The sequence below is a fragment of the Mauremys reevesii genome, linkage group 2 (assembly GCF_016161935.1).
Source record: "Mauremys reevesii isolate NIE-2019 linkage group 2, ASM1616193v1, whole genome shotgun sequence".
Classification (NCBI taxonomy): domain Eukaryota; kingdom Metazoa; phylum Chordata; order Testudines; family Geoemydidae; genus Mauremys; species Mauremys reevesii.
The window spans coordinates 117,480,924-117,504,390 of NC_052624.1; the positions used below are offsets into that span (position 1 = coordinate 117,480,924).

A 23,467-nucleotide genomic window follows, 5' to 3' on the forward strand; every position below is an offset into this window, starting at 1 on the left:
CAGTGTCTCTGGACATCAGGGCACTTCACAGTCTGTTCCCTGTAGGTCCCAGGCCTCCTTCTCAGGCCCTGGCTGTGCTGCAGGGATGCTGCGGGTTGGACACTTGCTCTGGTGGTGGCTACACACCTCCGGGCTTTGGGTGGTGGGACCCTTCTTCCCAGCATCAGCCCCCCGTCAGGTTAAGATCCCCGTCCCTGTCTGGCCTGCGAGGACCCTTGTCTGGGGGTATCTTTCTGCACTGGACCATTTGCCCAGGGTGCCCCCTTGGATGGCCCCAGTTGCTCACCACACCTGGCTCCAGCTCCAGCCCCAGCTCCACTCTGCCTCAGCACTGATGATGCTGCTCTGCCTCCTGCCCCCTGGGCTGCTTCTCTGGCTCTGTGGCTGCAACTCTGCTCCCCAGCTCAGCTTGGGCCCCTGCTCTCTCCTTAGCTCGGCCCCACTCTGTCTGACCCAGGCAATTCCAGCTTACAAGGACGGGACTCACCCAGGCCTCCTGACTCCCTGATTAGCCCACCCACCCTGTCAATGAGGCTGACCTGGAGCATTGGCCTCTCCCTATTGTTCCTGGGGACTGTCAGTCTCAGGGTCCTGATTTCACTCTTTGCCTTTCTTTTGGTACTGGGAGCTACCCAACCAAAATACCCCCACTGAGTCTTAGTAATGGGGCATCAGTTGCCTTACATTAGGTCACACAGCCAGTCAGTGGCAGAGTTGGGAATAGGACTCAGGAGTCCTGACTTTCAAATTAACCATCACATCTTGAATTTCGTACACTGAATGACCTGAATAAAGTGCTCTCAAATGAGCTATAGACCAACAATAGTTCACAGTAATTATTCAGGAAGTATTTTAGAAAAACTGGAATGTTAGAATCATGAACTGCTCAGAGACAATTAATGCAGAGAAGCAGCAAATTTAGTCAAACTTATAATTGGTTATGACTTATTTGCTTGGTCTTAAAAGAGAACAAGGACCTGAGTCTCCTCCCTGTCAATAACCCCCTGCTCAGCCAGTCAGAGACTGAGGAGTGGGAGGCTGAGCGTTCTCACCAAAGAGCCCAAAGAATGGCCCAGGTCCCCACTGGAGGGGTTCACTGGAGATGTAAATATTTCAGCCTCACCTTTTTGGCTGGGCCTCCCAGAATGAGAGCTGGTGGTGGGGCAGATGCAGGGAAAAGGACAAAAGCAGCAAGAAAAGAAGAGAAAGGAGGGACAGACGAAGGAAAAGGGAAACCAAAAAGGAGAAACCCTAATACCCTCAGTGATTCTAAGGGACAAAGTCCTAGGTGGGGAATAAAATTCTGCCACCTTAATCTAGTGTTCTTTCTGCTTAGAATTCAGCTGGCACCAGGTGGATCAGACTGAACAGGTTCCAAACCTCTTGGAGGCTCTTACCTTCTAAACAGGGACGACTGTTTTCTAACAAAATCAGTAAAAGAAAAGGAGAAACCTCCAAAGAGTTTCTTCCTTGTGTTCACGTATATGAACCAGACTTCTCTCGCAGTCCTCAAGGAGAGACCTCGAGGTGACTTGCTGCAGCAAAGCCACAGGGGTCTCCGAGGTTGTCCCAGCCCTGCACCCCTGTTCTACCTTGCTGATGTCAGCATCTCTTTGTGAGGTCACCACCTCCCCACCACCTTTGACCAATAGGCTGAGTCCTGTCACAGGCTCTTGTGATGTCACTGCCACACCCACCACACCCCTGCAGGAGTCATGCCCTGCCCCTGGCCAGCCCCTTTGGATGTTTGAGCTGCTCCCTGTGGATCACCCCACTCGATGAGTGCTCCTTGTAGGAAGCAAGCCGGCTAGACAGTAAAACATCAGAGGCTGCTCCCCATCCTACACTCAGTTTTTCATCAGTTAGTAGACTTTATGGCCAGAAGAGACCATTAGAGCATCTAATCTGACCCCCTGCATATCACAGGCCTCCTGTATACCACAATAGCTAGTTTTTGGCCAAACACATTCCAAAAAGGCATCTAGTCTTCATTAAAAGACATCAAGAGATGGAGAATCCACCACTTCCCTTGGTGGTTTGTTCCTGTGAATCATCCTCGCTGTTGAATATTTGTGCATTATTTCTAATATGAATTGGTCTCTTTTCAGTTTCCAGCCACTGGGTCTTGTTATGCCTTTCTCTGCTAGATTAATGAGCCCTTTAATACTCTGTATTTTCTCTCCATTAAGGCACTTCAACACTTCAGTGAAGTCACCTCTCAATCTTTTCTAAGTTAAACAAGTTGAGCTCTTTCCATAGCTTACTGGAAAGCATTTTTCTCCAGCCCTCCAGCATTTTGTGGTTCTTTGCTGCCCCATTTCCAATTTCTCAACATCGTTTTCAAACTGGATGCAGTATTCCAATATCAGTCTCACTGATGCTGTGTCATCTCCCTATCCTACTCATGGCTCTGCTCATACGTCTAATGATGGCTTTAGCCCTGTTCACCGCAGCATCACTGGGAGCTCCTGTTGAATGGCCTGCCCAAAATGGCCCCTAAATCCTCTTCAGAGTCACTGCTTTCCTGGATACACTTCCCCATTCTGTAGGTGTGGCCGGCATGCCTTGCTGCTAGGCATAGGACCTTGCATTTGGCTTGGTTCAAACTTGTTTTTTTGAACGGGTCCAGCTTACCAGGGATCTGGATTGCTCTGTATCACTGCCCTATCCTCATCATTAATTACCACTCTGACTATATTTTGTCACCCACCAATGTTATCAGCAGTGATTTTATATTGGCTTCCGGTTCATTGATAACAATTATTTTCAAGAATTAGTTCTTGAGAGCCTCTTCAGATCCCTAGTGCCCAGTACCTGCTCCCCACAGCACAGCGGGAAAAGGCCGTCCAATCCAGCTGTTCCATAGGGCCTAAGCACAGAAAAAACACATGCTTAGGAACTGTTTTGTCGATAGGCTCTGAACAACATGTGGGAGTCAGCAACTTACAAATGGGCTACAGACCTAGAGTGTAGACAGGCCCCAACTATGCCTCAGTCTCCAGCCCTGTAAAATTGAAATAAACAAAACCTCGATTAGCTCTATTTTATGGTTGGGGAAACTGAGGCACACAGCGGCAAAGAGATTCACTCATGGTCAAAAAGCCAGGAATAGAAAATGGCAGGTCTCTTGATAGCCAATCCTGGGCCCTAGCCCTGGTTATCCTGGTCTCTCTACTCCAACTTCAGTCACAGCCCAAGTAGAGGTTTTCTTCTTCTCCATGTCCTTTAACTTCACGACACTCAGAAGAAAGATTTTCTGTCAGCCAGTTGGCTCTAATGCTCTTTTGCTGTGACCTGGGTCAAACAAGTCCCATTGTGTAGTGCTGTCTCTGAGAGGTTTCTATTGTACACAGTTCCTGGGGTAATCCTTGTGCTTATGTGCATTTCCTCAATAAGCCATTAACACTGATTTGCCTTTTTACTGTTGTACCTGAAAGGCTGCTAGTGGGTGTTTTCAGTCTCACGACATGTTTCAGTAACAGATACAGAGCTAAACTGCATAACTTCACATTCGACTATAGCACATACAATCCAACAAAATATTACTGTCTAGCAGATCAAGACATTGAGAATGATACCTCACAATGCATACTTTGTACAAAACATATCGTAATTACATGACAATGGTGAATATTGGGGTGCCAGGGTGCCACACACTGTTTGCCCTTCTCATGTGGATAGTTCTTTGAAAACTTCAGGTCAATGCACAGTAGTGCTCAAAAAGACTAACAATGTTAGGAACCATCAGGAAAGCGATAGAAAATAATAAGAAATGATTAAAGGGTGATACAATAGAGGTCTATAAAATAATGAATGGTGTAGAAAAAGTGAATAGAGAAGTATTATTTCCCTTTCCCACAATACAAAAAAGAGGGGTCACCCTATGAAATTAACAGGCAGCAGTTTTAATACAAACAAGAGGATTTATTTTTTCACACAATGCACAATTAACCTGTGGAACTCTTTGCCATGAGATGTGTTGGAAAAGTATAACTGGGTTCAAAAAAGCACTGGATAAATTCATGGAAGATGGGTCCATCAATGGCTATTAGTTTTGTGCTCAGGGCAATCCTAAACCTGAATACCAGAAGCCAGAAAGGGAAAACAGGTGGATCACTCCATCTGTCCTGTACCCTCCCCCTGAAGCTTTAGTACTTGCCACTGTCAGAGTCAAGATACTGGGCTAGATGGACCATTGGTCTGACCCAGTATGGCCATTATGTTCTTATATTAGCCGCTTGAGAGATGACAAAGGTAACTACCAGCAGGAAGGAGTGGGGCAGGCAGGGCCGGGTCCAGGGGTTTTGCCGCCCCAAGCAGCCAAAAAAAAAAAAAAAAAGCCACGATTGCAGTCTGCAGCAATTCAGCAGGAGGTCCTTCGCTCCAAGCGGGAGTGAGGGACCCTCCACGGAATTGCTGCTGAATACCTTAAAGTGCCACCCCGCTCCAGAGTTGCCGCCCCAAGCACCTGCTTGATAAGCTGGTGCCTGGAGCCGGCCCTGAGGGCAGGGGTCTCAAACTCAATTTACCTTAGGGCCAGTGTCAGTCCTCAAATCCTCCCAGCTGGCCAACAATGTCACTCATGCCGCCCTGGCTGACTCTACCTGGTGATTAGTGATGCTGCCTCCATGGCTGACTCTGCCTGGCAACTAGTGATGGTATCTGTCCCTCTCCCCCAGACATTGGGAGCTGCAGGGGGCAGTGCCTGCAGCAGACATGGCCAGCAGTGTGGCTGCATGGGTCTCTCCTGCCCACTTCCCTCTCCCCTCAGCCATGAAGGCCAGATGAAAGAACTTTTTAAAAAGTTTCTGTGGGCCATATTGGGGAGGTTCTCGGTCTGCAGCTGGCCTGGGGGCTGGGACTTTGAGACCCCTGGAGTAGGGAGCTCTTCCCACAGCCTCAAACTGCCTGATGGTCTGTGAAAATGTAAAAGAACTAAGCTGGATGGGAGAATAAATTCTGCTCACCTTGACTCTACACATGGGGATCAAAAGACCACTTCAGTGAGGTAGATCAATACTCCTTCCCTCCCCCAAGAGAAGCTGGGGTAAGGTCAAGTCTTTAAGGGGGAAAATGTGACAGATATAGCAATTTCCTGCAATATACTTGAAAAATATTATTTAATTAAGTTCAAGTATCTTTGCAGTCCATTTTATTAAATGCAAATATTATGTATTATTGTGCACTTGGATGATCAACAGACTATTAAACGTGGCAGACAAGAATGGTAATTTGGGGCATTACATGTGGAGTTCCTGGGAAGTAGCTATGGGAAGGTTAATGCAAATATCTTTTGCCAGTTATGCACAAACCCCAGCCTTTTGAAGCTATGCCCTGAGGAAGGGACCATTGTCTACTAATTACCTGTTCCCAGAAAGATCAAAGGCCCAAAAGCTTAATAAAGATACAGGTTGAGCCCTGTCAGTATGCTTATTCTGAGCTGAGGCTGTTATGAACTTGTAAGCACAGAAAAACTCCAAGGTGGTTTGAAGGACTAACTCCTTTACCACAGCCTTTATTGGAAATGGGCAGATGATCTCTGCTAAGCTTATTAGCATGATGGTAGATTTTTTGTTGTTTTCTCTGTAATGCTTTCACCTTAAGAAAAATGTGCTTTCTTAGCAAAAAAAATGTGTGGTAACTTGTAACTGCTAACAATTACATTAATAGCTTTTGAGGAGAAAGCAAAGCACAGATGCTGACTTGTTCAGGCAGTCTGGCTTGCTGGTGATATCATAGTGTAGGCAGGGCATTGTGCAGCCTGGGGAAAAAAACGTAGTCAGGCGGGAGAGAGATGCCGGTTCTTTACCCAGGTGAGAAATGGTTGAGGGTCCAGGAGCCTAGACTGGGTGCCCTTGAAAGATCAGAGAGAATACAGGTACAGGTGCCCTGAACTGTTACATTATTTATAAGCCATTTCTCAAAACCCCTCACCCTATACACTCAAATATCTCCCCCCGCCATCCCAAAAATATTAAAAGGAACCTTTCCTCAGCACAGACAACTCAAGAAAACACAATGGATGTGGCTAGGTCAACCTGTGTTAGTTATAATCAGCTAACAATCAGAATAAATTATAGGAAATAAATTACAAACACGTTTTAAAAATATGACTAGGGCTCGGAGGGGAAGGGGAACTCTTCCAAGCCCACTTGAGATGCCCCACACAGGCTGTGCAGACATCACAATATTGAAGTCAGGCTTTGCTGAGTTGTCAGAGTTGGTTCTGCCTCAGGGAGGTGTGGATCTAAACTGGGGAAAACACAACTGCAGCTTGACTTGAACTACGGTGCCCAGACAGCAAGTGTGTAAAATCAGAAAGGGGTTGAAAGATCTTGGAGCCATTGTGGATAGTTCTCTGAAGTTGTCCACACTTCACTTGGCTACACTTGCGAGTTGCAGCGCTGGTGGAGGCTTTCCAGCGCTGCAATTAGTAAATGGCCACATCTGCAGGGCACTTCCAGCGCTGCAACTCCCTGGCTGCAGCGCTGGCCGTACACCTCACTCAGCATGGGGAATAAGGATTGCAGCGCTGGTGCTGCAGCCCTGGTCAAGTATGGCCACACACCAGCACTGTTATTGGCCTCCAGGGTATAAGGGTGTATCCCAGAATGCTTTTAACTAAATTACTCCCTTTGTTTTGTTATGCAGCCTCTCTTTGTTTTGTTGTGAACCTCGGAGCTCCGTTGCTACGGGAGCTGCTTATCAGCTCCTGTTTGCTGTGATCAATCTGTGAACAATCAAATGAGATCCTCCTCCCTGCGTGATTCACAGGGGTTGAATGTTTGCATTTTGCTTGACCAGCAGCGAGAAAAGGAGTCATTCACAGGTGTTGAGTGTTTGCTTTGCTTGAGAGAAACGGGGGGGAGGGGGGAAAGAGAGTATGTTGGATGCAGGCTGTTTGCAGTTAACAGTAAGGGGGTGGGAAAATTTTCTGATTTTGCAGTGTCAGTTCCAAAAATCCACTCTCCCCCCCCCCGGTTCCCTGTTACACTGCCCCACACCCCCCTCTTTTGAAAAGCACGTTGCTGCCACTTGAATGCTGGGATAGCTGCCCATAATTCATCACTCCCAACAGCGGTGCAAATGTGGCCACACTGCAGCGCTGGTAGCTGTGAGTGTGGCCACACACCAGCACTGGCCCTGCACAGCTGGATGACCAGCGCTGCAACTACCAGCGCTGCAGATTTGTAAGTGTAGCCATATAAGACTGAGAATATATTATTGCCCTTATATAAATCCATGGTACGCCCACATCTCAAATACTGTGTACAGATGTGGTCTCCTCACCTCAAAAAAGATATTCTAGCACTAGAAAAGGTTCAGAAAAGGGCAACTAAAATGATTAGGGGTTTGGAGAGGGTCCCATACGAAGAAAGATTAAAGAGGCTAGGACTCTTCAGCTTGGAAAAGAGGAGACTAAGGGGGGATATGATAGAGGTATATAAAATCATGAGTGATGTTGAGAAAGTGGATAAGGAAAAGTTATTTACTTATTCCCATAATACAAGAACTAGGGGTCACCAAATGAAATTAATAGGCAGCAGGTTTAAAACAAATAAAAGGAAGTTCTTCTTCACGCAGCGCACAGTCAATGTGTGGAACTCCTTACCTGAGGAGGTCGTGAAGGCTAGGACTATAACAGTGTTTAAAAGGGGACTGGATAAATTCATGGTGGCTAAGTCCATAAATGGCTATTAGCCAGGATGAGTAAGAATGGTGTCCCTAGCCTCTGTTCGTCAGAGGATGGAGATGGATGGCAGGAGAGAGATCACTTGATCATTGCCTGTTAGGTTCACTCCCTCAGGGGCACCTGGGATTGGCCACTGTCGGTAGACAGATACTGGGCTAGATGGACCTTTGGTCTGACCCGGTACGGACGTTCTTATGTTCTTATGGGTTGGGGGGCTAACAGGAGCCTATATAAGAAAAAGCCCCAAACAGTGGGACAGTCCCTGTAAAATCGGGACACCTGGTCACCCTAAACTGAACATAGTCCAACCCTCAGGTTACAAAGGCGAATGTGGAACCATGACCTGAGCGGCACCGCAGCCCGCCCACAGCGCAGGGACCAGCCCACCAGCAGAGCAGAGCGGAGCTGCACCCCGCGGCTCTGGGGACGGCCAGGCCTGGGGTGCGGCGCTGGCGGGCCGCCGAGGCGGGGCTCAGCTTCCCCCCTCCGGTCTTTTGGCTGCCGGGAGGGTGAGATCAGCAGGCGCCGGCTACTCCCACGCACCGGCCGCGCCCACGGCGCCGCGAGTCGCCCCGCGCCTTATAACGCCCCTGCCTCAGCGCCTCACCTCCCCCCGCGCCCTGAGCAGCAGCGAGGCAGCCGCCAACGGGTCCCCAGCTCCCGGCGAGCGGAGCTCCCCACCCAGCGGAACCGCGCCCAGGCAGGTTTCTCCTCCGCGCCCGCCCGCCCGGACTCTGGGGCGAGGGGCCCCGCCGGAGCGCGGCACGTAACCGGGCAGGCCCAGCCCAGCCGCGCTGGGGCCATTCCGCCTTCCGCGGGGTCTCCGGCCCTGCCCCCGTCCACGGCTGCCGAGCGAGACGCGCGAGCAGCCGAACCCCGCGCCACGGAACTGCCCGGACGCGCGCGCGGGCACCAGGGCCAACGGGACAGGGCAGCGCGTGCGCGTAACCTGAGCCGCTCACTCAACTGCCGCCTAGCCCGGCGCGTGGCCTGGCCTGTGTTCGCCGCCAGGGGACGGGGCTCGCGGCTCCTGTGCCAATTGGCTCGGAGTCAACCTGTGACATTCCGCTACATCCTGATTGGCTGCCCGGCCGGCCGGGTCTGGCCTCCGCCGGTCCCAGTGCCGCTGGGACTGTGAGCGAAGCCGGAAGAGGAAGGGGCGGCGGGGCCGCGCTGAGGAGCCGGGTAGCTGCAGGCCGAGGTGAATTGTCCCCGCCGGAGCGGTGTGAGGGGAGGCCGGGCCGGGCCTGCGTGGCCGTGACTCCCCCGGGGCGAGGGCTGGTGGGGCTGGCGCGCGCCTGTGCCGGGCTTTGGCTCCCGCGAGCCCCAGCCGCTCCCCGCAGGCGGGCAAGGGGCGATGGCTGAGCGGGGCGCATGGGCGCGGCGGAGCCCCTCGGAGGCCGCTTTCCTGCCTGGGGACGTGCCCCAGCCCGCAGCCCGCCCGGCTGCCCCCTGGGGGTCTCGGCCCCGCACACTCCCGCTGGGTACGGAGAGCTGCACTGTTCTCCGGGCTGCCCCCGAGCTACTCGCCGAGCCCGGGGCCGGGTCACTCCGTGATAGGCCCCAAGCCCCGGCGCTGTTGTTTGTCATGTGTGCAATTAACGTGTCGTCTTAGTCACGCATCTTTCTAGGGCTGCCTTCATCTCTTTGCAATTTGTTTAATATTAGAAATGGCCCCGAAGCAGTAGGGGATTGGTCCGGGGCACTGGAGATAATTGGAGGGAAGTTGCATTAGATTGATAAGAAATGGACACTAATTTTGAAGTACAAATCTTAAGTGTTTGAAGGTACTGTTGTCCATATTCACTGGGATACTTAACTGAGTATTTAGTGTTCAGTATCCATGGAACATATGGAGCAACTTCTCCACAATATGAAGTAAACACTTTGTCTACTTTTAAACTAAGATTCTGATACAGCAAGTGCTCCTGCACAGGCTTCAAATAAAGCATCTGAGTAGTCCCATGATGTGTAAAATTAAGCACGAGCTTAAGTGTTTGCAGAATCAGAGTTCAAGGGCCTGAATCGGTAGTTCTTACCTTCTGGCATTTCATTATAGTTAGTGGGAATCAGCACAGGAGTAACTGTACATTTAGGTGTAATTATTTGCAATAGCAGGCTTCAAAAAATGTGTATAGTCTTTGCTGCAACATGATACTGATTTAAAATGTTAGGCAGCATATAAATACTTCATTTGACAATTAAATGTTTCCTTTTGCATAAAACATTACAAATGTTTGACCAAGAAGTTGCTATAAAGGACCAAAGGCACTTTCAAACTTACATTTGTATATAGTTTCTATGTCATTTATCTCTGCACCTTTGGAGTGAAATGTGGTAATGTTTAATAGCTCACAGCAATACTACACAACCGTTTTTAAAAAACGGAGATTATTGTATCAAAATGAAACTACAGGTATAAGTTAGGCCAAATGTAGGAATAAGTCTTAATTTATGTAGAAAATGAATTCACACTCTAACTCTTACTAGGTATGTCATGACGTCTTAAGGATGAGGAGTTCAGGATCTTGCTTTTACGTTGATCTAATGCAGTGGTTTTCAAACCGTGGGTTGCGACCCAGAACTGGGTTGCAAAATGGAAGAGACTGGGACACGGCGGCTCTGGTCAGCACTGCCGACTGGACTGTTAAAAGTCCCATCAGTGGTGCTGCCTGTCTAAGGCAGGCTAGTCCCTACCTGTTCTGACACCGCGCTGTGCCCCAGAAGCAGCCAGCAGCAGGTCTGGCTCCTAGGCAGGGGGGGCCCCATGCGCTGACCCAGAACCGGCTCCGCGCTCGCATTGGCCAGTTCCTGAGCCCAGGAGCCGGGTCTGCTGCTAGCTGCTTTTGGGGCACAGCGTGGTCTGTGGTGCCAGGACAGGCAGGAAGCGTGCCTCTGCACCCCTGCTGTGCTGCTGACCGGGAGCCACCTGAGGTAAACCTGCACCCCAATCTCCAGCCCTTCCCCTGAGCCGCCTCCCCCCCCCCCAACCCATAGCCTCTCCCAAACCCCTCATTCCTGGCCCCACCCCACAGCCCTCACCCCCATCCCATAGCCCCTCCCATACCGCAAATCCCTCATCCCCAGCTCCATTGGGCTGCGGGCATCAACAATTTTCTTCAACTGGGTCGCCAGAAAAAACGGTTGCAAACCACTGATCTAAATTCTTCAGCAGCACAGTTCCCTCATACTGCAATGCTGAGTTTGGTCAAACGCTATCTTGCAGGGCTGTTCTAAACAAAAGTTGCACCAATTTAACTTTAACCAATGTTAAACTAGTTGAACTTTTGCGTAATGATTCTCTCTCGCTGGTTTATGTTGGTTTAGCTTGCCTCTTGTAAATTTACCAACAAGCTAAACCAATATAAGCCAGGTTTCAACTGATGGATCTGTCCAAGTACTAACTTAAAAATATTCCTCTTGCTGTTGCACCTTTTCTGGTAATAATTCAGGTCAGCTAAATTAGCCAATGAGTTGCACTACAGCACATATGTGCTGTCTCAACTTTCTCTTGTCATTCCTTTTTTACAGGAAGCTGCAATGGAGAATGAGCTGCTGATGGCCTTTCTTTTGTCATTTTCCATATTGTTCTGTAAAAGTCACCGTCATGAAGTAGAGCTGGCTACTATTGCACAGACCTCTGAGAAATTCATTCTAGATAAGGCAGCTGGTATCAACACTGAATTGGCAACACTTATGCAGAAGCATCACCTTCAGGAACTTTTCCATCGTTATGGGGAGAACAATACTTTGACTGTTGAAGGATTTAGAAAGTTGCTGGAAAACATAGGAATAGATAAAGTGAAAAGGATCACTACTGGCCACGATCATGATCACCATCTTCATCATAACCATGTTATGCTAACTACAAACTTTGAGAGAACAGATTGCCCAAATCATGAATCTGGTGGCGTAAATAAAGATCCTAGTAATGGTCAGGCAAAGGAATTACAAAGAGTAGAAAATGCTGAGCACAAGCAGAACTTGATAAGCAACAAAAACACTGTTATGGGAATAACTGCATCTACCAACACCACTGCTACAGATGGCAATCCTGTATTACAGAATTCAGAAACCAGAGAAGTGAAGCCTGTTGTTCATACAAGTCTAACCAGCCCCAGTGCCATGAATGTTACAGAAAGCAGCAGTGTGAGTTTACTTGTTAATGGAAAAGCTAATGAATCACTTCTTTCCCTAAGGGAATCTGAAAGAGGAAGTTACATGTATTCTAAATTTAAAAACCAAAATACACAAGAGGTGAGACTAGTGTTCTGTACTCTTCTTGGGGGCATATGCCCATTACAAGCGTGTTAGCATGGTTTGTCTTCCATAGACATTCATTTAACTTCTAGGAGGGGTGTGTGTGTGTGTGTGTAATCTGAAATATACACAGGCATAATCTTGCTATGTAATAATTTTACACTCCAGTAGGAATGTTACATCCATGTTGTGCCACGGTACAAGAGGATAGTTGTGCATTCTGGATTGTACACTGGGTTGTAATATTTTTTTTTTTCCCCTTCTGGTTTCTCTCTTTAGGAGAACATTTTAAGACTAGTTAACTTCTGACACAAGTATGTGAAAGTTTTCTTATGGCGTAGAAAAGAGTAGATAAGTAAAAAAACAAAACAAAAAAAATAAAAACAAATACTTAATACTCTTTGAAAGTTTCATTTCTATAACCATACATGTTGCTGAACTTATTCCAAGTAGGCTTACATTTTTCTGCTGGAAGTAAAAGGCTAGGACAGAAAGTAATTCATCCTACATAGAAATCAGTGAGAGGCCTTGGAACTTAAGTATGGATTTTATGCAAGTTTCATTATGTATATTTACTAATCATCTTCGGCTAAATATAATTTAGTATTAACTTGTATTCTAGAGGTTGGGAGCCCTAAATTCTGTTCACCACTCTGCAAGTGGCTTACTGCTCTGTGATCAGGCAAATAAGTCTTGCTGTGCCTAACTTTTCCCTTTTAAAATAGGGAAAATAATCACCTTTGTAAAACATTCTCTTTCTCTGGTGAAAGCTGTCTAAGCAGTCTTTATTTCTGTAATTAGAGTTGTCATAGATACTTGCATCTCTGTCCCTGAAAAATGATCCTCCTCCAAGTGACACAAGTTGTGTGCTGTCCACACTGGCACTATGTCTCCCACTGATGTAGCTTCTGCTTCTCACTAAAGTGGAGTAATTAGGCTGATGGGAGAGTGCTACACAAGACGCGCTACAGTGGCACAGCTGCATCGGTACAGCTGTGCCAATGTAGCACTGTAGTGTAAATTTGCCCTTAGTAAGGACATGGTAGTTGTCATTCATTGTCCTCTTATGTAAAATGGAAGGCTTTTTTCCCAAAAAGAAGACTTCTGTTTTTGATTATAGGTCCAATTAATTTTGAAGTATCTGGTTTTTATTAAAGTAGTATGTAAATATTCATCCCACTACTACCTTTCACTGGAACTGTTGCACAGATTATTAAAACCCAATCACAAACATACTTTTTAATTTTTTTAGTGAGTGCTCGATCCTACCTCTTTTCTTAAGAGGTTGGGGAGTTTTGTAGACACAAACTGAAATTAAAATAAAATGTCTTTTCTCTTGCTTTTTTAAAAGGGGAAAGGAATGCTCATTGACCTGCTGGCTGGTGTCACTAAATAAAACCACTGTAATGAGAGCTTTTCCTACAGCCAAATCCTTCACCTTTAAGGGACTTAAAAATCAGCAGGGCCTCTTTAAAGTCTATTTACCCCACTCAAAGTAGCTAAGTTAAATAATTCAGGGTGTGTATGTGTGCTCATAATCACAGGTTCTGAATGCTGTATTCAGGCATACAGGTGAGTCTCATCTTGCACGCATTTAACATGCACAAATTCTGCTTTGCGCAGTCGGCAAAAACAAAAAAAGAGAGAAAAATAACAATTTAAATACTGTACCTGTAGTGCGGTCGATTCCGCCAGCCATTACATTCAATGTAATTTTGACTATACGTGATTTCGCTTTACGCGCTGACAGCGGAATGTAACCCCAGCGTAAGATGAGACTCGCCTGATATTGCGTTCTTCACAAGCAGAGGAGAAACAAGGTTGGCAGCCCTACTAAACAGGATTTACTAGACTTTTAAAGATAGCAAGTAGTGAAGGACAAAGATGGTTGCAGGAAGAAATGTGTTCAGAACATGGCTTTCGATAGAAATGGTGTAATTGAAAAGATTTATTGCGAGCCTCTCCTACGTATGACTTCTTCCCCCAGCATGACTTCTGTCTTCCTTCAGTTAAGAATGAGACAGCTCATGCATCCAACTGGCAGTGTTGTCCAATTACCCCTCTAGTCCAGAGGCTGAGGCTAGCCCATGGAACAAGAAACATACTGCTATACATTGTCCACCTCCCTCAGGCTGTGTGCAACATGTATTGTAGACAGAAGAAAGGATAGAACCTTGAGGGAGATTGGATTTCAAAGTCTTCAGTGATGGCTGTCGTCTTGGTTAGAGTGTAGTGAATAGAGGCTGATTCCATCTGTACACAAATTTGAACAGAAACAACAAAAGGTGTGAACTGATAGGTTTAATTATTTTGGTGTGTGTGCATTGACACTTATTTCAGAATAAAACTTGCAAAAGTTTATTTAGCTAAAGTCAGCTTGTTACCAACCTTGGCTAAAATTGATTTCACTACTTTTGGGAGGTGCTACTATATTTTGAACTGGTATTGGACTGCTCTTGCAGTTTTTCTAGGATGTGATAGTACTTCTGTTCTTAATCTTAAACATGTTTTTTCTTTCTGCAGTGCTTGAATGTATCAAAACTGATGACATCTCATGGAATAAGCACACAAGTATTGTTGACTGCTACAGAATTCAGCTATCTTTGTCCAGCAATTATTAACCAGATTGATGGCAAATTCTGTATAATACATGCAGCTAGTGAAAAGGCTGAAAGCCCTCCAAAAAGCAATTCTTTGCAAATAGGTAGGTTTTAATTTCTTTTTATATTTAGAATAAATCTTACCAACAATCATTCAGATTTGAAATTTGCTTTTTTTATAGCTAATATAAATATTTAGATTCTAAACTATTTTTTTCTTAGATACTTAACTTTTCTATGTGCTGTACAAAGAGTTCTTTCTAGACACTCTTATCGTGGGGATTTTCTTAGTTATTAACATCTAAATCAGTGTTTTGAAGAAAGCAAGCATCATCTGATATATTTTGTATTTCTCTTACCAGCTTGGATTGGTGGCTTTATATCAATCTCCATCATCAGTTTTCTTTCTTTATTGGGTGTTATATTGATACCTCTGATGAATCGTGTATTTTTCAAGTTTCTTCTAAGTTTCCTTGTGTCACTGGCTGTTGGGACTCTGAGCGGAGATGCTTTTTTACATCTCCTTCCACATGTAAGTATTTTTACACATATTAAATCATTCATCTTAACTTTGAAAAATGTTAGTGAAATATGGCTTTATTACTTTATTATCAATGTTAAGTGCTTTAGGAAGCCTACTAACACTAGCTTTGGCTGTCTACCAAACCTAGTGGTTTATTGACATTAATGAAAACTTGTACTAACCTAATAAGAAAAGATTATCTACCTCAGGGGTCAGCAGCCTTTCAGAAGTGGTGTGCCAAGTCTTCATTTATTCAATGTAATTTAAGGTTTTGTGTGCCAGTAATACATTTCAATGTTTTTAGAAGGTCTCTCGCTCTGTCTATATTATATAACTAAACCGTTATATGTAAAGTAAATAAGGATTTTAAAATGTTTAGGAAGCTTAATTTAAAATTAAATTAAAATGCAGATTTTATCAGTTTAGTGTGATCCTTGCCCTTGCTTTTCCTTGCTAAGTTTTCCAATGTCTGGCCCACATTTGGATACTTTAAGCTGCACACAGGCTTCTGAGTGATCAATTGTTAACCAGCTCCGAGAGGGACAGAGGACAGATTTCATGTGTGAAAATACCTGTTTTCACAGGTATGTGGATCCAAATGCTGAAAGCATTGCAAACAATTTTTTTTCCAAACAGTTAAATTTCACTGGCAGGGACGTCCAGCAGGTCAAAATAGAGACCCCATGATCTCTCTCGGTAGTTTCAACTGCACTCCACAGCTCTACGAACTTTGATGCCCACAATTCTGAGCTTTTTAACTGAATGAGCTGCATTTCGAAATCTTCAGCACCCATCCACTGAAATACAGACAAATCCAAGTCGCTTTCGTTGAACTTTTCAGGTTTAATTAGAAAAGAAAGCATTGGGCCAAATTGCTGGAAATCTTGAAATCTGTCAGAAAATTCTGATCCCAGTTCTTGCGTGTACATTCCAATCTCATCGACACTGACAGTGCAACGTGTCGATAGCTCTTTTATGAGTTGGAAGTAGCAGAAAGTAGAAGTTTGAATATCCCAAGAAAAAACTGCTAGTTTTACAACAAATATCTTCCAGACTTCAAAAAGATCCAGAACCATTTGCCCTGCACCCTGGAGACAGAAGTTGAGTTTGTTTAGGTGAGCAGTGATGTCAGAAACATGAGCTTACGCAGCCATTGTCATCATCCAGTTTGGGGTAGTTTTGTCCTTTTTCCAACAAAAAGGCCTTGATTGCATCAAAACAGTTTACAAAGCTCACCAAAACCTTGCCACGACTTAGCCACCGAATGTTGCTGTGAAGTGGAATGTCGTTATAAGCACTGTCCATCTCATTTAGCAGTGCTTGAAACTGTCTGTGAGTCAAAGCAGATCGAGCAACAAGGAAACTCACAATTCACACCACTGTATGCATCACGTTATTAAGCTCTGAATTAGAAATTTTAGCACACAGGTTTTCTTGATGGATGATACAGTGAAATTTGACTGTTGGGCGGCCAATTTGATCTTCAAATAACTTAACAAATCCTTTCTGTTTTCCGACCATGGCAGGAGCATCATCTGTTGTCACATAAAATATTTTTCTGATGTCAACTCCTTGTTCTTCAAAATGGTTTACAAAACTTTCCACTATATCTTCCCCTTTGTTGTGCCATGCAGGGGTTTTAGGCAACAAAATTCCTCTTGGATTTAATTGGAAGCACAATATCTTGCAACAACTGCCAAATGTTTATATCCACGCTCTCAACGTTCCACATCAACTGCAACGCTAAACACTGCTGTGTCTTTTAATGGAGTCATCTGCTTTTCCTTAATATTTTCTGCCATTTTGCTTATGCATCTCTCAATTGTTCTGGCAGAGACAAGCAGTTCTTTTATTTTAGATATGATCGTATCTTTATTTGGCAAATCATTGACCAAAATCTCTGAACTGCTGAGATTTTTTTTTATATATTTCCCATCTGTAAACGGCGTTCCGTTTTTTGCAATGCACTGTGCAATCTTGTAACTTCCTTCTGTAGCTTGATTTTTACTCACACTTAAGCTTTTAAAAACACTTCTTTGCATCTCATATCCTGCTACTGCCTTTTTGATTGTCTTGTCTGCTTCATCAAGAAAGGTTTTCTCGTACTTTGTTACAAAATGTCGAACACTTGATGTGCGACAAACATTTTCACAACAGAAAGCACAAACAGCACAGTCCTCCTTTTGAATAAATCCAAATGTCTGTCCAAGAAGGCTGAAATGAACGGACATCTAACTTTGCTGTCTTAGGAGCTGCCATTTTGTCAAATGTACCCTCAACTCTCACTGGGGGGGAAAAAATGGCGACAGAGGGCACACACAAGGTCAAACACAGATGTGGTCACATATAAGCAGAAAACCAGGACTTAAAAATATCCAAGCCTGGAACAATTTTTAAGATGGGGGGTGCTGAGCTACAGCCCCTCTTGTCCCTGTCTGCACCCCTCACTGCCCCAGGGTGGGGCCAGTGGGCCACAGCTGGGGGTGGCTGCAAAGCCCCAGGCCAGGAGCAGAGCCTCGGGCCCGTTGCCGGTACCCGGCTTGCAGCAGGCTAAGCAGGGCTGGAGGCCCGGACCCCAGCTGGCAGGGGGCTGGAGACTGGAACCCCAGACAGGCAGCGAGGTGAGCAGCAGGGGGGGCTCGTAGCCCAGGCCGGCAGCTGAGCGGGGCCAGTGGTGGGGACCCTGCTGGCAAGAGGCCAGCGGCCGGAACCCTAGACCATCAGCAGGCTGAGCGGCTCAGCCTGCTGCCAGTCTGGGGTTCCGTCCACCGGCTCATGCCAACCGGGGCCCGGCCCTGCTCAGCCTGCTGCCGGTCTGGGCTTCCGTTCACCCAGGCAGGCAGCGGGCTGAGCAGGGTCGGCGGCCAGGACCCTGGCTGGCAGCAGAGTGACACTAAAAATCAGCTTGCATGCTGCCTTTGGCACGCATGCCGCAGGTTGCCAACCCCGATCTACCTTCAAATAATCTTTGTAAAACTGTAGCTGCTGTTTCTGATCTAACCTAGGGTTCCCCACAATGCATGCAATTGTACCATCATGCGTTGGTTTGCAACGTTCTTGTACATTACTCAGTCCCTCACACACAAGTTGCCTTTGTAGATCAGTAATTTAGAATCCTTTCTGAATTTTTCTTTTCACCCTCTTCCCCCGCCTCCTGATTTTCTTTGAGAAATAGAAATAGTTCCATTATCTCTTTCCAATGTCAGGGGGAGAGATAATTGCAACATTCAAATGCTGACACTGCTTATCCTCTGAATGGAGCATGTGAGAAATGCTGGGAACACAGCACTTGGAGAGGACTAGTACCAGGCCACTTATTCCATGTGATGGGGTTGAAGAGACTCAACTTAGTCCAGTTTCATTCTTGACCTAAGATCACTATAAAATTCTTCCTCTAGGGAAGTCTGAGCTGGACTTACAGTACAGGGACAGTCCAACCCTGTGGTACATACCATCAGTAAAACGAAGTGTTATGGAGTGAGTTGAAAGCCTTACTTTCTGTATGTGTAGGTTTTTCCTTCAGTTAATTATATTGTTGAACTGTTTCTCAAATTCTGGAGGCACTTGTCTCTTGGCCTCTGTGCTGGGGGGCAAGTATCCTAAAAATCCAGCATGCTTTATTGTATGTTCTCTACTTACAAACCTTATGGAAGGCTGGCTTTGTGAAAAACAGTATTCTCAATGATGCTTGAACCATACTTTTGCTGCAATTAAGGGGTTGCTAATGTATCTTAACTTGAAAATTTTCAAAAGAAGCAACAAAAGCAGCACTGCTGCTAATTCCTATACACTTCTTCATAAGAACATCCAATAGCACTCTTCTCGTGTACAAAAGTGCTACTAAGTACTAGCCTTCTGGCCTAAATTCAGCAATGTCATAACTGGGACAGGAACTTGGGTGCATATATTAAGATAGTAGAACTTGCATAGATTTGGGATTCAGTGGGTGGGTAGGTGGATGGGTAAATTAAGGGTAATTCTCACACCAGGGATTGGAGCAGGAAAAGCAGGTGATGATTAAAAACAGCTCTGACCCTTTTATCAGGCAGCTTTGCTTTATCTTGCACCCTCCTGAAAGTTGCTTTTTGTGCTCCTGTGACCCTTGATGTTCAAGATATGTTTATTTTTCACACTTAATGTTAGTTTAGTACAAGCTACGCTACTTTAATGTTTACATTGGGGCTGTCAATCGCAATTAACTCACGTGATTAACTCCAAAGTAATAAGGATTAAAAAATTAACCATCAGTTTTAATCGCACCGATAAACAATAGAATACCAGTCGAAATTTATTTTTGGATGTTTTCCTACATTTTAAAATATATTGATTTCAATTACAGCACAGAATGAACAGTTGACAATGCTCACGTTATATTATTTTTATTTAAAATATTTTCAAATATGGCAAACAAAAGAAATAGTATTTTTCAGTTCACTTCAGATAAGTACTTTAGCGCAATCTGTCGTGAAAGTGCAATTTACAAATGTAGATTTTTTTTATGTAACTGCACTCAAAAACAAAACAATGTAAAACTTTAGCACCTACAAGTCCACTCAGTCATACTTCTTGTTCAGCCAATCGCTAAGACAGACAAGTTTGTTTACATTTATACAAGATAATGCTACCTGCTTCTTATTTACAATGTCACCTGAAAGTGAGAACAGGCGTTTGCATGGCACTTTTGTAATCAGCATTGCGAGGTATTTACATGCCAGATATACTAAACATTATTATGCCCCTTTGTGCTTCAGCCATCATTCCAGAAAACATGCTTCCATGCTGTTGATGCTCATTAAAAAATAATGCGTTAATTAAATCTGTGAATGAACTCCTTGGGGGAGAACTGTATGTCTTTGGCTCTGTTTTGCCCGCATTCTGCCGTATATTTCACGTTACAGGAGTCTTGGATGATGACTTTGCACATGTTGTTCAGTTTAAGAATACTTTTGCTGCAGATTTGATGAAACGCAAAGAAGGTACCAATGTGAGATTTCTAAAGATAGCTAAAGCAGTCGACCCAAGGTTTTAAGAATGTGAAGTGCCCTCCAAAATCTGAGAGGGACAAGATGTAGAGCATACTTTCAGAAGCAACACTCCAATGCAGAAACCTACAGAACCCGAACCACCAAAAAAGAAAATCAACCTTCTGCTGGTGGCATCTGACTCAGATGTTGAAAATGATCATGCGTCAGTCCTCACTGCTGTATTTGACTTCACTGCTTTGGATGGTTAACGAGCAGAACCAGTTATCAGCATGGACGCATGACCTCTGGAACGGTGGTTGAAGCATACGAATCTTTAGTGCATCTGGCACATAAATATCTTGCAATGCTGGCTACAACAGTGCTATGCAAATGACTGTTCTCACTTTCAGGTGATACTGTAAACAAGAAGTGGGCAGCATTATCTCCTGCAAATGTAAACAAACTCATTTGAGCGATTGGCTGAACTATAAGTAGGACTGAATGGACTTGTAGGCTCTAAAGTTTTACATTGTTTTATTCTTTGAATGCAGTTATTTTTTGTACATAATTCTACATTTGTAAGTTCAACTTCCATAATAGAGATTACACTACAGTACTTGTATTAGGTGAATTGAAAAATACTATTTCTTTTTTTTACAGTGCAAATATTTGTAATGTACATTTTCTATGCTGTGTTGTAATTGAAATCAATATATTTGAAAATGTAGAAAATATCCAAAACTATTTAATGAAATGGTATTCTATTATTATTTTAACAGTGCCATTAATCCTGCTATTTTTTAAATTGCTTGACAGCTCTAGGGTAGGTCCATACTTACCCGCCGGGTCGACGCGGAGAGTTCGACTTCTCGGAGTTCGAACTATCGCGTCTAATCTAGATGCGATAGTTCGAACTCTGAACGTGCTCCCGTTGACTCCGGAACTCCATCACCGCGAACGGCGGTTGTGGAGTCGACGGGGGAGCCGCGGACTTCGATCCCGCGGCGTCAGGACGGGTAAGTCAGTCGAACTAAGGTAGTTATTCACGTAGCTGAAGTCGCGTACCTTATTTCGACACCACCTCCCCACCCACCCCCCGTGTAGACCAGGCCCTAGTTTATACCCATTTTCCAACCCACTTAAACTGTTTGTCACTATTTGATCCAGAGTGTTTTATGGGAGTTGTACCATGCTTATATCAGGTGTGAATCTGGACCTCAGGGGATTTCCTCTTTCATACTGCACAAGAAACTCTACTTTAGGAATGCATTGGGGCTTTTAGGGGAATGCACCTCTTAGGAATTAAATCTGGTCAGACACATAATCTAGAATTTTTATCTCCATCTTTAAAATTTACTACTATACAACTGAGAGTGAAAATTAGTAAACTTATTATCAATTTTTTTCCCTTATGATTTTGTCCTCTTCAATAGGTGTCATTTTATTCTCTCTGGATGTCTGCCCCCCCCCAAAAAACCCAAACAAAATGCAAAATAACTTCCACACTCTATTCCCAAAGTAGTCTTGATATGAGTTGACTTGTTTAACTGCTGTCCTAGATCCAGCATACCTGCAACACAATGGGAAAGGGAATACAGGCGAGTCTCATCTTACGCACATTTAACATGCACGAATTGAGCTTTGTGTGGTTGGCAAAAACAAAACAAAAAAAAAAGAGAAAATAAACAGTTTAAATACTGTACCTGTAGTGTGGGCGATTCCACCCACCATTACACTCAATGTAATTTTGACTATATGCGATTTTCGCTTTATGGGCTGACAGTGGAACCTAACCCCAGCGTAAGATGAGACTTGCCTGTAGTTTTGATTTTTTTAGTGCTAATCGATTGTCTTTTTAGAGCACTTTTAATGTAATACCTAGATTTTTGTTTCCCCTGGTATTAAAATTAAATCTCCATAATGGTGCTTCTGTCCGCTGGTTTATTCATTTTTCACCTTAACACTAATCTGCCTCAGTTGGGGGATCTTTTTTAGCTAGCAGATGGCTGTTTTGATCCTTTCTGCTCTATTTAACCAGCCATTTATTTATTGTCATAGGAAATGAACATGGTTTTCTGTTTCAAAACATAAATTTAATCAACATGTATATTAAACAAAATTACTTCTGCCACCTCAAAAATATATTGGCAGCAGAATTTTCATGAATAAGACAAACTCGTGCAAAAGTTAAGCAGAAGTCTTTCTTTCCTGCCCTGAAAGCTGCCCAGCTCTGTTTTTAGTAACCTTCCAATGAGGGAGAGTGCCAGAGATGGGGTCCTCTGTGGAGAGCAGGCAAAGGCTTGGGTCATTATTGCGTGGTCCATATTAGAAAGGAATTTTCCTAGCTTCTTTGTCAGCTAAAGATGAGGCAGTAAAAATGGTGGTCTGGGCCACCACTACTAGCTGAAGATTTAGCAAGAGCATCCTAATGTTGTAAACCATTATAATGAAAGGTGCATATACATACTTGGTAGAGGGTGACGGCTGGGTCTGCATGTACTCTTTAAATATTTCCCTTTACCCACAAACATTATGGCCATTTAATCCATTTTGAGTTGTTTTCATTTATATTTCTTTCTCACATTAAGAAAGTAATAAGATTCGTCTCTGGAGTCAATAAAAATGAGCCGCAGAGCACATCTTTCATTTTTTTCTTCTGTTGTATTGAAATTTGTTCTGAATTAGTAGAACTTGAATTTTTGTCTTTTGAATCCCCCTTAGTCTCATGGAAATCATCACCATCACCACGAGAAACCTTTACTTGAACAAAATAAAGATGCCCTGTTCAAGCATCTTGTCTTTCAAAGTGTAGAAGAAACTGCTTATTTGGATTCCACATGGAAGGGACTGACAGCCCTTGGAGGCCTGTATTTCATGTTTCTAGCTGAGCATTTGATCACTTTAATTAAGCAGTTTAAAGACAAGAAGAAAAAGGTAGGGAAATTACATTTTGAAGCCTCATTGCACGATGTAATATTAGTGTCTGTGGATATTTAAAATTGTCTTTTGTAGAGAGCGGCTTGTTGATTAGATTTGGTGGCTAATGAGGAATGTGCTCACAACTCAAATTTTTGCTTACAAGTCTATAGAAGTATACTTTGAGTGATCCTAACCATCTTTACTCCTTCAGAGTAGATGTGTATTTATATTCCTACAAAGAAGAATTCTGTTAATTGTTTTCTTACACACACAGATAATTCAGTCTGCATCTTTTAATTGTTTATCTTAAAGTTACAGTGAAAGACCTGATCTACAGTGAGTGCCATCTTAAAACAACAACAAAATCCCCCACCATTCTCCTCCTCCTTCCAAAAATCCCAAGCGGTTACTATGCTGGGATTGTTATGGTAGTCTTTACACTTACATCATTGGTGTTATTCCTATTCTAACTACTGTGGGCGTAAATTGTTGATATTTTACAAAATGG

At 44.3% G+C, this 23,467-nt stretch overlaps 2 protein-coding genes across 10 annotated transcripts in view; one reads left to right on the forward strand and one right to left on the reverse strand.

Moving 5' to 3' along the window:
• LOC120399449 overlaps positions 1-1,593 on the reverse strand; it is a 73,021-nt gene extending 71,428 nt beyond the window's left edge. For all 7 annotated transcript variants that reach the window (XM_039527694.1, XM_039527693.1, XM_039527692.1 and 4 more), the window contains exon 1: positions 1,398-1,593. The gene's annotated coding sequence lies outside the window, so the exon portion shown is untranslated. The remainder of the gene's footprint in view (positions 1-1,397) is intronic.
• A 6,678-nt stretch (positions 1,594-8,271) lies between these two features.
• SLC39A6 (solute carrier family 39 member 6) overlaps positions 8,272-23,467 on the forward strand; it is a 33,800-nt gene continuing 18,604 nt past the window's right edge. The window contains exons 1-5 of one of the 3 annotated variants that reach the window (XM_039525410.1): positions 8,272-8,393; positions 11,225-11,950; positions 14,477-14,657; positions 14,916-15,085; positions 22,762-22,974. In XM_039525410.1, coding sequence (XP_039381344.1) covers positions 11,234-11,950; positions 14,477-14,657; positions 14,916-15,085; positions 22,762-22,974 — 1,281 coding nt within the window. In that variant the 5' untranslated portion in view covers positions 8,272-8,393; positions 11,225-11,233. Of the gene's footprint in view, positions 8,394-8,486; positions 8,895-11,224; positions 11,951-14,476; positions 14,658-14,915; positions 15,086-22,761; positions 22,975-23,467 lie in introns of those variants that run through there. The other 2 variants (XM_039525411.1, XM_039525412.1) reach the window with 2 other exon arrangements.